The 17078-nt window shown below is 40.7% G+C and overlaps 1 protein-coding gene across 1 annotated transcript; it reads right to left on the bottom strand.

Moving 5' to 3' along the window:
• On the bottom strand, window positions 1-16751 carry LOC144115476 (uncharacterized). Its single transcript, XM_077649877.1, has 5 exons — window positions 16536-16751; window positions 12369-12498; window positions 6754-6817; window positions 5995-6163; window positions 1-345 (listed from the first exon to the last, which is right to left on the bottom strand). Exons 2-5 carry the CDS (start codon window positions 12468-12470, stop codon window positions 204-206), a joined length of 477 nt encoding a protein of 158 aa, XP_077506003.1. The 5' UTR covers window positions 12471-12498; window positions 16536-16751; the 3' UTR covers window positions 1-203.
• Window positions 16752-17078: the final 327 nt, after the last annotated feature.

Consider the following 17078-nt stretch of genomic DNA (forward strand, 5'->3'; position numbering starts at 1 on the left):
AGAAGTGAATTAGTTTGAAACAGTTTTAATTATGAACACAAAAAGGTACAAAAAAAGCAAAAACAAGCTACACATCAAATGATATACATTATGCATGTACTTGAAAATCGAATCTAATTTCCAATATCTAACTTCCGATATCAGAGTTCGTAATCTGAGCTACGCAATAAATCTGAAATGAAAGTTCAAAGTTCACAAACACACTAAATCCGAGACATGCAATCTTGCCACTTTTTTTTTAATTTGTCAAGCTGCTGAAGGGCACTGTGCACTTTTGGGTGGACTGAGGTGATCCTCCGGTTCAACTGCCGGCTCCCTTCCTCTGGGTTCATGCCCACTAGTTGCCTGAAAAGAATAAGACATATTAAGAAGCTAGATCATCCGAATTAAGACGTGCAGAATTATAGGGCGTCTAAATGTAGATCTGCCTTTGCTCTTCGCGCCACTTCTGTGGAAATAAGGGTTCATGTTAACATCATTTACATGGTTATACTAGCTTTTCAAGAAAAACCACGCATCACAAAACATGGAGGAAGAGATGCTGTGATGCCAAGAAAGCAAATGCCTCCAGCATTAGGCAGGCAACAGCAATAGCAATACTGCAGTTACTCACTGCATTCTGATTTAGCATGCTTTACACAGCAAATTTCTGGTGCCAGAGATATGCCTTGTGCGTGCTGTTGCTGCACAGCAGTACAGTGCTGTTGCTGCCTCATGCCTAAGCTTCTAATTTTAAGAAAAAGTTTTGAATTCTGTGAATTCCATATGAAGAATCTGCAATATTCTCCGTGGCCTTACAGCAGCGGCTCGCATGCCATCGCTTCCTTTTGTCACTGCTTCATGGTCCATGCGGCACAGTTCTGTGCTTGTTAGCAATTTTTTTCCTTCCCTACTACTCAAGGCTCTTTCAGTGCCTTCTATTCTTTCTCAGTAGTCTGCACGGTTTCCTTTCCACGTTCCTGGCCACCAAAAAGTTGGCTTACTCTCGCAGCTCAATAGTCTGTTGGGTGAGCTCGCTATGGGTGTAAAAAAGTTAGAAAAAAAATTGCTCTGTATTCATACCTTGGATCCAATATAACGTGAAGTGATTTCTGAAGCATATGATTTTAAGAATAAACTCGTGCTGCATTTGTGCATATATGGTAGTACTGCTTTTGGCAGGTGCCCGTGCTGTAAACCTCATACAAGAATGTGAGTGAGAGCATTGCTGCCAGTGCTACAGGAATTTTCTACACTTAAAAGCGTTTATGAAATAATCACTTTAAGATGTAATGATGCAGTTGTGGTACTTGTCTACAGACCACCAGCAGGGAAAATACCCTGTTTCATTGAATATTTAGACAATTTTAATGGAATTATCCCAAACTGATGGCAAGGCTATTGTTGGAGACATCAATATTGATTTACAAGTGTCCAGCAATGCTCAGAGTGACTTTTTATCAGTGATGATTTGTCGTGGCTTCAGAAATACTATAGCTTGTCCCAAGCTCATGCAAACTTGTACTAGTTTGCATGAGCAGAACGGTAGCAAATATATCAAAACATCAGCTGAACTTTTTTCATTGCCAGGTTGTACCCTTCATGATAAGTCACGTGACAAACAATAGCATTCGTATAGTTACGTCATCGTACTGATTACTGAAGACACAATATCGTCCAAAAAAGATAATGTGGCTGCTAGCCCACCATTGCACAGAAATGCTAAAATCAGCGGGTTTTTTTTCAAAAACTAGGGATCTTACACATGACTAGCCAATGCAGTTGAGCTCTGATTTTAATACTGAGCCAAATGATTAATGTAGCTTAAGAAAGTTATTAACTGAGCCATAGTCACATAAATGCTAGCCTTCAAGATTTCAGGAAGGCCATGAAGAACTGCCCTAAAGCACGATACACAATAAGCAGACAGGTTGAGCGCACGTGGGTGCATGCCGTCTTTTAGCACAACTCTTGCTGGGTGTGGAGAATAGAAAAAAACAAGCACCTTTCCCAAGACTTACTTTGCAACTACAGCACATTAAATTACAACTCATCTCTCGAGGAGGGCCGGCTCAAGGGCGGTAAGAATATGAAAATAAATATTCTTTCCTAGCTGCCTTGCTAAACTGCAGGCTTACATAAGCCATGCCCAACATGAATTCAAGAACAGCAGATACCAAAATATTGCTTGCATGTTTTCTTTTTTCAAATCATGTATTAGGCATTAGTATATATGAATTACCTTGTAGTATTTCCCTATTGCAGCTAAATTATTTATAATCATATTTTTTCTTGATGCTATTTATACTTCATGAACCGAACAATAGCCTCGACATGTGAGGAGTGAACTGCAGTATAATCACTGATTCCTAGTTATAAATCACTGTACATGTGTTGCACCGTCATAGCAGCTCCATGTTTGAAAACAGTCACTGCGGAAACCTGAGCATTTTTAAATCCACGTGTTACCGCCTGCTCTGACCTGCACTGCAGAAGCTACGCCTTGGACTCAATCATGGCATCTGTGATGTCACATGCAACCCATGTAAGCAGGGAAGCTGGTCTTAGAAAAAAAATTTCCAATCATAGTCACAACTATGAAAATTCCATGGAACGTGTTTCTACGCGGTGATTCCAAATATGCAACTGAATTTTATAGACATCTAGTGCTTGTGCACTTATATGTTAAGTAAGATTTTGGAGAGAAACTAAGAAATTTTGCTGCAGAAAACTTGCTGAAACGCATGCTATTATTTTTGTCTTGACATCAACAAAAGGTAAAATCATCCTGCCTATCATAAAACTTGAGTAATAAGGTTCTTGTGTTGCCATTTTAAAAACAAGAATATGTACACGCTTGCCTTCCCGTTTCTGAAGTGGCAACTTCAAACACCAACAACTTAATTTCTATGATAAGCAAGATGATAATTTTACCCTTATTGCATTCCCTGACATCACTACAAATGAATGGCATGCCTTTTAACAAAATTCCTCCAGCAAAATTTCTTACAATTTCTCTCCAAAATCTTACGTATTACATAACATAATGAAATTGAATGGCATATTTTCAATTAGCATACAAAAACACAGTGGACAGGGTTTTTTACCTTCGGCTTTTTTTTGGCTTTTGGTATATTTTTTGATTTGGTATATTATTGGCCTTTGGTACCTTTGGTATTTTTTTGTCACTTTAATTATTGGAATAAGCCTGTGATACCTATGCTGGGGCACACATTCCCACACATTTACTTTTCCTTTCTTTGCCATGTTCCTTGAACATGAGACACCAACATAAGGAAATGACAGATGTTTGATTCTTACAGAAAAAATCACAACTGTGAAGCATTTCTTTCATTTACGAAAGTCCTGTTATACTTGTTTCAAAGAACAGAAAAGACATCTTGAGGATGATTACAGACAGTTAAGCATCCAGACTGACAGCGAAATGTACCTCCGAACACTTGTGATGAGCTTGAAAATCTAGCTAACGATGACGTTAATCATAAGCAGGGTGCTCAAGTGCAGTTAGGTGAGTGGCTGTTTCCTTATTCTTTTAGTTAATAGAAGAAGCATTCATCGCAAACAAGACACCTATAGAGGGTATAGATTTTTAGTACCGAAGTCAAGGCATTTGCCCATTACACCTTCCTACATAAACTTCAGTTTGTTTTACCAGTCCATTGTCTTTATGCATTTCATCCTGAAAATGGTAGCAAAAATCATGTAATCTGATAGCTAAACATAGAGATGCATATTACAAAAGTACGCACTTCAATATTATACTGAACATTTAGACATTATTATGGAGCTTCAAGAGTTGGCTATCCCGTAGCATTCACACCAGCAGAATATACGTCTCAAGTAGATGATACGAGCCTGAAATTTCATCTTAGATGTAGCACTTCGACTTACGTTATTAAATTGCAATATGGAACGTTATTTCCAATGCACCACATTACTCTTTCAACATAAATGGAAAGCAACGCGTTCTTAAATTTTATTGTGACCTCAAGCACAGCAAATGACAGCTTGGAAAATGCGAAATGAAAATCCTGCACACATTTTCTTTGCAAAAAGTTGATGTAGGGCTACAGAAAAGACTCCGAATAAGGTGCAGCCAACTTGACATTATTCTGTAATTAAACCACATTGCCTGGCAGGTCGTCTTAACACAATGGTGAAACATTGCAATGGCATGCAAACAAAGCAAAGAAAGGGCGTAGCACTCCTGTACATTAGCAAATCAGTGCGTTACATCCACTGGTCTCCACTAAGGGGCTGAATGATGCAAAAGATGCCTGAGCATGAAGTCACTGTAAGTGAATGGGCTTGTGCCAGAAGCCAGCCTTTCACAGTACACTGAATGGGACATCAGCAAAGTTCTGAGGGGTTCCGTTTCGCATCATTCATTACACATTTCGTCTTTCCGTCACTTTTGTCTTTTTTTCACAACAATGCGTGGTTGTTGCACAATCAACTATGCAAGAAGACTAGAAAAGTTTTTGAGAAAGACATTTCAGGAAGAAGGGGCCTTCAGAGTGCAACGGAACAACAAGTAGGAGAGCCGACGACATGACAGCGCTACAGGCAATCTAGAGCCTTGTCTCCTAGGCTCTGTGTTGTCCTGTTGCACTACAAAATACCCGTCTAATAATATGCACCACGAAGCCCAGCATGAAGTTTTGCTTAGTATTCAAGTTCTAATTTGCGTGATACCGCTTATTATGTTGCAGTTACCAGGTTGCAAACGCTGATTTTTATTGTCATGTAGTAAGTGGAAAACTTCCGCAGCTAGCCAACCACTTTGCCAAGTTGTATTCTTTTGAGCGAAGCCGACAGAGGATGTACCTACTACCCAATGTGACGTCAGTGGTGTCCTGGTACAAGAGGGTATCAAGTACTGCTTTGTATTGTAGCAGATAAAGTACTATGCCTGAATGGGCTTTTATTCATGGGGCTTGGTGCAGTTGGCTTAAAGCAGCGCATGTCCTCTACCACTCTCTCCTGTTGGCCATTTCTCTCGCGCTGCACATATCTAAAATGGCACATGCTGCCGTAAATATTCATCGTTCTCACAAGTCGTTCCTTTAGCTCATGACTAGCCCAAAAACTATTTTGCGTGCTTCAGGTAGGTGCCGCTAGATAAACTTGGCTGTGCTATAGGCATGTCCGGTAGTTTAATGAACGCTTAAAGCAATGAACATCTTCATCCACCATCGATGTCAGGAGACATCGGCTGTTTGCAACTTCTAGCGCTGTATATTTGAAGTATTTAAAATCGAGCGGCTGTTCAAAGGACGGGTGCCCTGGTTTCTGTCATGGTTCGCCTATTCTCTGCTATGCGAAAATTCAGTTATAAGATGACCTTAGCCTCATTGTCATTCTACTAGTACTCCATTGCACTCTGAAGAAAAGAACGCAGAGTGCTATGCAAGCACCTCTTTACCGCAGCATTTGCATGGATATTTTCCTGGATTTCCCTGAAACTGGAAGGTATGACAAGCGATGCTCATATTTCTCGTGTTCATATTTCTTATTTCTGTGATACAACAGCAGTTGCCACCAGAGAGTGGCATAAAAACTATGTACGAAAGGATGAAAGCTGTGGTTGCATTCACTGAAAAGCACAGCAGCCTTCCGTCTTCTGACACAAGCCATCCAACTTCCAGTGGCTTCACGTATGCTCAGCTCATATGAGAGAATGTGCCATCCAGCCACCTAGTGAAGATTAGTAGTTACTTTCTTTTTTTGTCCGTGTGCCACTGCACTGTTTCACCATAGTGTTAGACCAACTCGCCCATCAGTTCATGTTATTAAGGTTGTCAAACTATGCACAAAATGCACGTGCACAGTGAATCGGAACAATGTCGAGATGCTGCAGGAGGGATGCCAGGCATATGCAGTTTACATGCTATTTTTTTCCTCACGTCTTACTGAGTATATACTGCAACAGTCATAAAGAGATAGATATGATAAAAACTTGTCTATACACAAGAGAAAAATTTATGTGGTTACCTCTGAATGAATTCCAATGTGGCTTGTACTTCTTGATTGTATTTCATGTTGAGACAAAAGTACGCAGCATACAGGGTCTCCACGGCGGCCAGAAAGCTCAGTCCTTCAAAGCACTTTGCTCCGTCGAGTGTCACAATGCACGTACAATCACAGTCAAAGATGCTTGTGCCTGAAAAGAAAATTATCAACGACTGCATCAAAAACTGAGTTCGGATTAAATATTAGCAATTGTGGAGCAATTCGTTTTTTTAATGCTACAGCTCAGAAGAATAATTTTTAGCATGATAATATGAACATGAGGCATACAAATCTTTCTCACATAGCTGGTCATGTCAGCACAGCTCACAAAAAAAATATGACGGCACCTCTATGTAGATGCAAATGCTAGACACTGAAGGTATTTATAAAGCAACGGACAAGAGCAGATGGATGAATGGCAATGCATGCGATATTCTCAAGTTAATATTATAGGCCACAAACCTGAATTTTATAGCTAAACTAACAAGGTTCTAGCAGCGGGTTACGCTGCCAGGTACAATCTCAAAGAGAAGACTGTGGCATGCGGATGGTTAATTTAGCTTGCTTGGCATGCCTCATCGAATTCTTGAAGCTGCATTGAGTCTGACATACAGGGTAATTCACAACAACCTCCTTCGTTACCACGCTCTAATTCTTTGTGATCAATGAGGTTTCATACTTCCATGCTTTTTAGAAGGTTATACTCTGCTCAAAGCATTCAGAAAATTATTAAAATCTTACCAAGTACAACCACCATTGGTGTAGGAGGCAGGTCACTAATCAGTTCAGAAACACAGGGTGACGTCTGTGGAGGTAAGAAGCCATTATCATAAGCAGATGAATATAAGGAAACTGCATGTTCAACACAAGGGCACACAGGTAACAAGTGTGCTGAAGAATCACAGGAATAATGAACACCTGGCTAATTGCAGCAGCAGGACTACAAAAAGGAAAGTTCACAGCTTTTTGCACTTCGGTAAACTTTGAGGTGGTGCCCATAAAATTCTACTGGAACAATGACGCATGTTAATTGTTAATTTTTCGTTGCCACTGGCTACAATTTCTGTGAACTCAAATGATGGAGCAAGTGCTCTAGAATTTTACAGAGATATGTGAAAGTTTCATCTACGGTCATAAAGCAGAAATTATGTTAATGCTGAGAGGCTACCAAATATCCATCCCCGCAATAATCTCACCTAAAAAACACTAAATAGGAACTCTGTCTTTTCCTTGAAGAAAATGCACAGCAATGGGAACACCCCACTGAGCAGAGCTTTTGGACGGCCCATGTCCTGCCCTGTCTGTCATAAGGAGCCATTGAAGTGCCTCGTCTCCCTTCAGGCTGTGCCGCAGGAATGCATACAAGACCTCGAGGTCTGCAATTTCTTGATTGACAAATAATCCTTCTAGCTGCGTGTCCGTTAGCCTAAAAAAAAATGATGTTTAGCTGTAAAGCCTTCTTGACATTGCTGAAAACAACCATAACAGTGAGTGAAAGGTCATTTGTGTGCTTGCACAATACATTCACCCTTTTCAACCTAACGATCCAGTGCTGACCAATTTATCAACATCTACAGGGTATGCCCTCTCTTCTTTGTGTCATGCATTACCCCTTCATTTTTTGGCCCTGCCATCTTGGTGCGAAATTGATGGTCATATGCAATGTGTTTCAGGGAAGCCTGCCACTAATTTTTAAAAATCGGCTTTTTGAGTTATGAAGACTTTCTGCGGCAGAATAATACCAGTGTAAGCGGGAAATGCAAACAGGTGAATAAAGTCTGCTAGTAAGTTGGTTAAATAATTTCTGATAATTAAATTCATAACTATCGCAGTCAGGCAACTGGCAGTAATTAAAAATTGTAGCCGGTCATTAGTAAGAGCCATATCAGTGTTTGAATTTCGAAAACACGATTACTCTAGATGCTGTGGCCCAGAAAATTTTAGCTAGATCATGCCAAGATACAAGCACTTTTGAAATGCATGCAGACAAACCAATCCCTCTTGTGCACGTAACTATACATTCGAAATAGCCAAACTTTCCATGTCACAGCGCCAAAGGTAATCGTGTTTCAAAATTCTAAAAATTGACATGGCTCTCAGTAATGACCAGCTAGAAATCTCTAATTGCAACCAGGTGCTAACTGTGACAGTTTTATCAGAACTTAGTTATGCACCTAACTAGTTAACATGCGGGCTTCCCTGAAATATCTGGTATACATTTATATGCATGACCACACTAATACCTCATGCCTACTGCGACATACTATCAACAACAAGAATAAATGGACTGCAAAAATTGTTGATCTTGTACTGCAAGGTAAGGCTCTCAGAAGGCAGCACGACAGACTTACAAAGGCAACTGCACCAGGTGCAGTCATCATCATCATCAGCCTGACTACACCCACTGCAGGGCAAAGGCCTCTCCCATGTCTCTACATTTAACCTTGTCCTTTGTCAACTGTGACCACCGTACCCGGCAAACTTCTCATCCGCCCACCTAACTTTCTGCGCCCCCTGCTATGCTTGTCTTCTCTTGGAATCCACTCCGTTACCCATAGGTGCAGTCTACTCCCGACTATATTAACTACTGTTGCACCGAGTTTCAAATTAAGTAAAATTTTAACCCAATTTTTTAATTTTGTTCACTTTTCAGACATGATAATGAATGCTCACAGCCTGTAATTTATGGATTCCTTATTACTTAAACAGTTATTGCACTAATTGTTGGAAGTTATTCTTTGACATTGCATCTGGTAGTAGAAGTGCCCTAATCCAATACGTGGCTTACCCTGCACATTCGGCATCCAGCATTACTTTAACACACACTCAGCAACAGTTACTTTTCCTGAAACCTCAAACAACACTTCAATTTACTGACATGCAGCTTGCAAATACAGTTGCATACATGCCTTCTAATATGGGCCAGGAAGTGCCGTTGCGTGAACAGCAAGGGCCACTCTTTCTGTACATCACAAGCTCGCTTGCCCTTAGTGTTGATGGTCGCTCGAATTGCTGCATAAGCACGCATCAAGAGTTCTTCTTGCAGAGGAATGTTTTGCTCCTCTAGAGCTTTCAGCAAGAAGCATTTTTTTTTGCTTCCTCACAATCATTGAAGTCTATGGCAGTGACTGGTGGCTGCCATTCTGTGCAGCCATAAGTTGTCCTTGCTGTTGCCCTCTTCAGAGGCCCTCCGCACAATTCCTCAGAAAGGCGCTTACATCCGCGCCTTGCGTTTTCAATTCGGCACTTAATTTTGTAAGCAAGTCCATGAAACGTTTTACCCCCTGAAGAGGTGGACAGTGCGTCACAGAGTGCTGACGAATATTTCTGGCCGACACGATTGGCCACTGACCGGATTTGCTTTGCAGTTGGCCTTGAGGCCGCTTTGCACATTGCTGTTGCTATTAGTCTTACTACTTCTTGATATTGACTTCGGTCAAGTGGATTTGGTGCACTCAGGGCTGTTAGAGTTTCATGAGACAGGGAGTTCTATGGAATCGTCAATGACTGAAAAGCTTCCAGTGATGGCTGGGGGGACGACGTTAAAGGCTCCTCTGTAAATTCAAATGAAATCAGACTTGGCAAAGGAGTTGAGTGGCAACAATACCAGTACCTACAGCAGCCAAACAAATTGCAAGATGGAATTTATTGCACAGCATTTAGAATCATTTAAACCTCTGCCCCATATTTTTGATCAAGTCGGATAGTCCAGCGTGATGTATCATCATCATCACCATCAGTCTATGTCCACTGCAGGACAAAAACCTCTTCCATATCCCTCCAATTAACCCTGTCTTGTGCCATCTGCGGCCACTTTAACCCTCAAAACTTTCTAATTTCATCTGCCTTCCTGACTTCGTCTCCTGTTATGCTAGCCCTTGTAGCACTACCCTTTAAGGACTATAGACAACTAATTTTATTACGTGTTTTCTTTTTTCAAATGATGCATCAGACATGGAATACATGGATTACCAGATGGTACTAAACCTACAACAGCTAAATAATTTATAATTGAATTTCTTCTCCCATGCTGTTTCGGCTTCATCGACCAAACGATGACTGTGACATCAAGTTGATGTTTTGGTCACGTGATCAACTAGAAAAGCTAACATAATCAGCAGATATGTAGATTTAATTCACTACGACATTTAATCCAGCTTCTTCCAACCCCTGAAATGACAAAAATGATTTCTCACTTGACGTCAGAGTCTTCGTTCGGTCAATGAAACCGAAATACATTAGAGAAAAAATTCAGTTATAAATTATTTAGCAGTTGTAGGCAAATACCACCTGTTTCATTCTGTCACCGAATGTTACAGCTATCAGTTTCTTTTCCATAGCTTACTGAATTGCCCTGAATTTAAGTTCACCGAACTTGTTAGCCTCCACACTTCTGCCCCATAGGAGAGTACAGATATGGCTGTTACTTCCCTCAGAAATGCTTGTAAACTGCCATTCATCACCTGAGAGTACCTGCCAAGTGCACTCCACCCCATTCTTATTCTCCTAGTTATTTTACTCTCATAATCCAGGTCTGCAGTCACTAACTGTCCAAAGTAGGTGCATTCCTTACAGCTCCAATCTTAACCACATTTCTGCATATTATTTTTAGATGCACTGCTCTACTTTGCCTGCCTAGGTCATTGACCATGCTTTATGAGAAATGTTGTGGTGGGGAGCTTCAGATGATTTGACCACCTAGGGAACTTTAATGTGTACTGGCATCACACAGTGTACTGGCGGTTTTCTATTTTACCCTTTTTAAATTTGGCTGCAATGGCCAGGAATCAAACCTTTGAACTCGTTGACCTTTGACCACTCACAGAGTTGTGAGTGGCACTCCGTCCCATTATCTTCTCTTGTGTGTGTTTTGGGCGCCTTTAAATAATTACAATGAGCTGCTTTAGCAAGGACATGTGGTTTGCTGTGTCCAACATAGGGGCAGCAGAAGTCAATTATATGAGCAGGATGCAGCTTTGCTTTTTGTAGCTGCCTTTGCTTAATTTACTCTGGCCTTATGTCAAGCAGGTGCAGTCATTTGAAAAAAGCTAATAACAGCAGCCACACCAAAATAATATTGTGATAGTACAAGTTTTGCTTGGCAGAAATTGCTCCAGCTCTCTTTTCAGATTATGACTACACTGGCATTTCTCATTACACTCAACCTGCTTTCCACTCATTTCTGTAGCACTTTCCTTTCTTCGAAATAGAAAAGGATACAATCAAGCTTGGGATGACAGTATGCCAAACTCTAGTGCCTTTCCTTTTTTCACCTTTAATTTTTTCTCTGAGAGACGTCTTGGTCCAGAGAAAAGTATAGCAACTATAGCACTATGTTATAATTTTTCTGGTTTTCTTACACAGCTTGTTCACATGTACAGTCATACACAAAAGCCTGTGTGTTGCAGATTCGTGGCAATAAATGTATTCCTGTGTAGCCAGGCAAAGCACGGCAATGAAAAGTACACACGCATGATGACATATGCGTGCTCCATTTGCTGGAATGAATAGCCGACTTTCTAGCGAGGTAATGCTATTTTTTTTTCGGCCAATCTGCATCCTGCAAACTTTTGTCAATGACTGTACAACCATCACATCGGAGCTCTGGTGTCATAGTGCAGTAGCAGGGCTCTTAATCAAAACTCACGGATCTTCTCACTCAATATAACTAGGTGTAGTGGCTACAACAATGCAGACAACAATACAATGCATCCTTGGCATGCAGTTTGCTTGCTTCAAGATTTACCAGTCATGAGAAAAAATTTATTAAAGCAGAACTGTTTGTGCACATAGTTTGGTAAATACAGTTAAACCACTACAGTCCACCACTCTAAACAGATGCTGTTGATCACTTGACCCCATCGTTAGCCTAGAATAAACTTGATGCTCAGGCTAATGCTTGCTTCAAGTTATCACATATACTGATAGCAAATCTAAATTACTTCATAATTAACATGCCTGCCGTTTGTGTACATCAGGGTATAATAAGAATGCATATTAGTCAGGTCAGACCCATAGAGCCGCATAACTCTACTGATGCAAAAGGTGCGCATTCTGTGCGATGCCAGTGCCTGTATATTAAAGAATCCCAGATGGTTGAAATTATTTCGGAGCCCTGCACTAAGAAATCTCTCTTAGCCCATGTGCAGCTTCGGGATCACAAGCCATACCAGCCTAATGAATGCAAAGCAATGTGTAACAACACACTTCAATGCACACTCGAGAAATGTTATGTTGTCAGCCTCATCTGTGAATCCTCTGAGTACCAGGGCTTGAAATTTACCTTGGCCAGAAGATAGGTGGTGCATGTGCTTATGAATAGCGACAGAGTGTTGCATGCACTGAAAGCATCATACCTGCATTGAAACGATCTGAAGTGAAAGCACTGGAGCCAAGTATGAATGTGCAGCCCAAATTGCCACCAAAGTTTTCTTGCATGTACTTAAAGCTTTCCTCATCAACTTCTGTGCTGTCTTCAAGAAATACCTAGAACAAAAAAGGAAATTTTAGAATGTGAATTTTTAAAGCAAGGATCCATACGGTCTAGCAGGCTGGTTAACGATCTCGAGGCTAAAGGGAAGATGTGGATCTTAAAAATGAAAATGTTTATTACAAGATATAACGTAAAGAAATTAGCTGTGGATATGTAATACTTCCTTCTATTTTCGAACATGTAATTAGTTTCAGAACATCTAAATCGGTTTTCATATTATGGAAAAATAACTGAAGCCTAATTACGTAATTTATTACAGGTTGTTCAGACACTTTCCCTCAACCATGCAAAGCTATGCTATTTGTATTGTTATTGAGGTACAACATCATACAGAAATGTTCAATTTTGTTAAAGCATCATAATTACGAAATATAATTAGGTGACATTAAAATTTGATATGTTCGACCGAGCTACAAAAATATAGCATAGCTCCATGGTTCAGTTCTTTCTGATCTCGACAGTGTAAGTTTAATTGAAATTGCACCACAAAAGCATAATGAAAACATCTGTAAGGGTAATCAAGTTGGCAAAAACACGAAGTGGAAAAAACTGCATTTGAGATGCGCATGCCAGGCACTCTAGAGGCCCTTGTAGAGGCCGCAGAAAATGGCAGAATGCAGATATTCCTAGAGAACTTCCCCATACTAAGTAATACTTAAATGTAGGGAAGAGCGGCAGTTTTCAAACAAGAGCAAAATGGTGGCCATTGGATATGCGGTTCTGCCGCATTTTGCCCCGAAATCACCATTTCAGTGTGTTGGTGGCATCAAATATGTCATTTTTAATTTGGTAGCTGGAGGTCAAATAATCATGACAATATAGCACAGACAAGGACGACGAAACAATACGATGGCACAAACGCTGTCTTTCAAGAAGGTTTACTGCAAACCATGTCAAATATATACATTGCGCCCCCCCCCAAAAAAAAACAATGAACAAGGTATGCCTTACATATTCACACTGGACGCGTTGAAAACAAAACAAAAATTGATTATGGGGCATTTAACCACACGAACTCTTTCTTAGTGAGTGTGAGTGACACAAAAGGTGCGCTACCACAATGATTGTGGTTATTTTAAAATTTTCGTAGCCTTGGTTATCTCAAACATCAACTTTTCTCTGTGTCTGTCTAGCACAATACAGCGCATGAATTCCAGCACACAGCTCTCAGGATCTGGCAAATGATCGTAATCACGACAGTGAATCATCAAATTCTCCCTCACAGCTTTGTTCACATCATAATGGCGCTTTTTTAACCTCTCATTGGCACACCTGCCAGTTTTACCATTGTAAACATAGCCACAATTCAAGGGGATCAAGTACACTATGCCCTCTGTTTCTGAGAATGATAAGAGTTAAACAAGAACAGTACTGAGAGATGCATGTTTAAAACAGTGCAATGCACATATACCTTTAACCAGAACAGCCAGCCATTCCAAACTTGTGATCAAGTTGGACTTTTTTTTTCTGAACTGCACTTTCCGGAACCCAGAGGGTCTCCTTTGTGCAGCATCTGCTCATGTGAGAAGCTGATAAGGTGTCGTGATGTGGCCTTCGTAAGGTAAGACTCTGGTCGCCCGAGGCGATCATATTCGCATTTGTGGATGCCCCCTCGAGCCACCAGATTCCGTCCTCGCACCTCGCAGAGCATGGCTTTTATAAAAACAGCACACCAAAGCATCTCCCAAGTAACAGTGCAGAACACAGACGGGTGCACGAGATGAGAAGGTGACACAACAAGCGCTGACTTGCAATGTTTGTTTTGAGAAATACAGAACTTCATATACCCTTCCATAAAGTCGCCACATGTTCCAAGGACACGTGGCTTGCACACTGTGTGGCACACGCACTCCTGCACAGTCGTGAAAATCAGTGCACGTTTGACAGCTCAAGTTCTTTTTTTGTTAGCAGTAGGGACGGTGTGCTGACGCATTGTTCTCGTAGTCTGAATAATCCTAGCTGCCCCAATAATCTCACAGACCACCTGTTCACTGTGTGTTTTCAGCACTTTGCATCGATGATTGATTGAGGAATTGATTTTGCACCGTTGCATTGAGCACTACAGCATATTTTTGTCTGGATACACAGCACAATGCACTTTTTCGCAACTTTGGAACTTTTTTCCTGAAAGTTATTCAGTTTAATTTTAGTGTAAACAATTTATCCATGTAGTGCATGTTTTGGCGAGGCAATGAAAAGTTTTATATAGCTCATAAATGTCGTGTGGACTTTTTAAAAAAAGTTCCGAAATGAAGCATTTTGAGCTAAAAAACAAACTACAAAAAACAAAAACCTTGTGCAGGCATTGTCTTGACACATGATAAAAAATACAACTCATATAAGTTGTCCAAAAAAACTTTGGAGGCCAAAAAGAAAATAAACATTTTATCATGAATTTTGTACGGAGACCTACTTTTGCACTAGTCTGGAAAATTCAAAGGGCTGTCAGATGATGAGAAAAATTTTTTCTCATTCGATATTAAGAGAAATTTCTTTTGTGAGTTCAATAAAAAGACAAATTTTTGGACCAAAATCAAAGAGGGTTATGAGCAAACATTGGTGCGTTTGGCATGAAATGACCCATGTAGTCAGCTGCATAAAATTTAGATGAGCTATATTACATGCACACATCTTTTTTTTTAAACAATGTTACTGCCTCAGGGCATATAAAGGGGGTATGTTTGGGTGGTTTCGCTAGATGCTAAAATAAACTGATGACCACTTGCTTTGAACATGTATAGCAGACCTACTAAAATGACAACTTTGGTCCAATACACAAAATTCAAATGTTATGCTCATTAAATTTTCCTGGTGCTGGCGAGAACGGTGGTAGAAGCCGCGTCAGAACTTGAACATTTATTGTGCCAAACACAAAACAATTGAACACTTGGAAATTCAGAAGTGGAAATATACCAGTATTACAAAAATGGCAACCCTTATCATTCATTTTAATTAATGAAATACAACCAAATTAACCTATTCAGTTCAAATCTGCATTAGCTATTATAATTTACTCAAGTTCTCTCATGGCCCATGCAGAGGCAGTAAGAGAGGGGAGTGAGCGGTTGCAAAGTGATACATAAGAACAATGCTGAACTGCAGGTTTTTCCAGGAAAAATAAATGCACGTATATATTAAAATATTGCAACATCATTATACAGGTTTACGGGGCAAAGGAAATACACATTACACATTGCTATAAAAAATATGTCTTGTACAAAAGATATTAGGGTGAGAAACAAAACAATGCAAGCCGCAGTATCATAATTGGTTCAATATGTTTAGAAACAGGCGCAACAGCAGCAACCAACAACACCACAATGGCAAAACAATGTATAATTAGTATCAAGAACAATAAAAATAATGCTCAAACATGAAAAATCGGCTCAGTGAATTCGGCAGAATATTTCAATTTAATTGTTTCAATTTGCTTGGAGACGAGTATCGCCCTTCACTTAATTAATACATTAATTAATTACTGAAATAATGAATTCGATTCAGCTATTGCAGGCACTTAATGACATGTTCAATTCTAAGAGATTCACTTGTCACATGGTTTCACTTGTATATAGATTCACGAAATTATGCAGACAAATAAAAATGCGTACATGTTGTCCTATAGCTGCCTCATCTGTCGAAGACAGGATAAGGAGCGGATTACCTCCCAGGCGCAAAAAAAAAATGTAATAACGGTATGTATAGCATGTGCCCATCACCTTGTCACTTCAATACGGCGAATCGAAACCATGTGCGCCCGCGCTTCGCATGTATACGGTAACGAGCCACGATACTCGATCATGCTGTATTTCGAGCTGGCCAGGTTTACTGATACGCCGATGCGAGGGCCATTTTGGGGCATGCATATATGTTTTCTTTGCATTTCACGCGACAGTACGCGCTAACTCGTTCGGATGGTTTCTTTTTCTCCTCTCGTTGCAGCTGCCGATCCCTACAGTGAGTTGTTCGCCGCGACAACTGACAGTGCTGTCTTGATAATCGCAGCGCTGATAAAAGCTGAATGTATACATACCTTGAAAACGAGCAGCACTTGCTTTGTCCGGCCAAGAAATGCTGTCTTGTTTGGCACACAGCTGCAGTCGCCGTCAAACGACGTGCTGTTCACGCGCCATTAGTGGCATCAGCAGCCGCGTTTTGTGGCACTCCGCGCTGTGTGCTGCGGCTCCAGGGGTGGTATCACTCCGCAAGACAATCATGTTTCGAAGAATAAAAGACGCTATTTGCGCTTACGAACAGCCTGACAGTGCGTGACGCTTATAATAAGCGTGAAATCGCTCTGTGTAGCGCTGAGCATAATAGCACGAATGTACCAAGTCTTTCGCACTTTAGTTGCACATTTCTGAATTGCGCAGCAGTTCCCGTTTCGAAACCGAAACTACACTTTGGCGATTACGCCGACGTGCGGGACGGGAGCCGTTCAGCTTTTCCCGTAGTTTTACAGAATTTTCTAACAGTGTCCATTTGCAGTCTTCGAGTTCCACAGCGCGCGTGTTCGAGACGCGCCGTGACTGCGTTCCCATAAGGAGCAGTGGTAACGCGGTATCGTACGACGATT

Source organism: Amblyomma americanum, chromosome 1, assembly GCF_052857255.1.
Source record: "Amblyomma americanum isolate KBUSLIRL-KWMA chromosome 1, ASM5285725v1, whole genome shotgun sequence".
NCBI lineage: Eukaryota > Metazoa > Arthropoda > Arachnida > Ixodida > Ixodidae > Amblyomma > Amblyomma americanum.

Coding starts and splice junctions, on each gene's coding strand:
- LOC144115476 (XM_077649877.1), bottom strand. CDS start 12,470: ATGAGGAAAGCTTTAAGTACATGCAAGAAAACTTTGGTGGCAATTTGG. Junction 6,818..12,368: donor TTCAGATCGTTTCAATGCAG/GTATGATGCTTT, acceptor TTACCTCCACAG/ACGTCACCCTGTGTTTCTGA. Junction 346..5,994: donor ACATTGGAATTCATTCAGAG/GTAACCACATAA, acceptor TATTCTTTTCAG/GCAACTAGTGGGCATGAACC.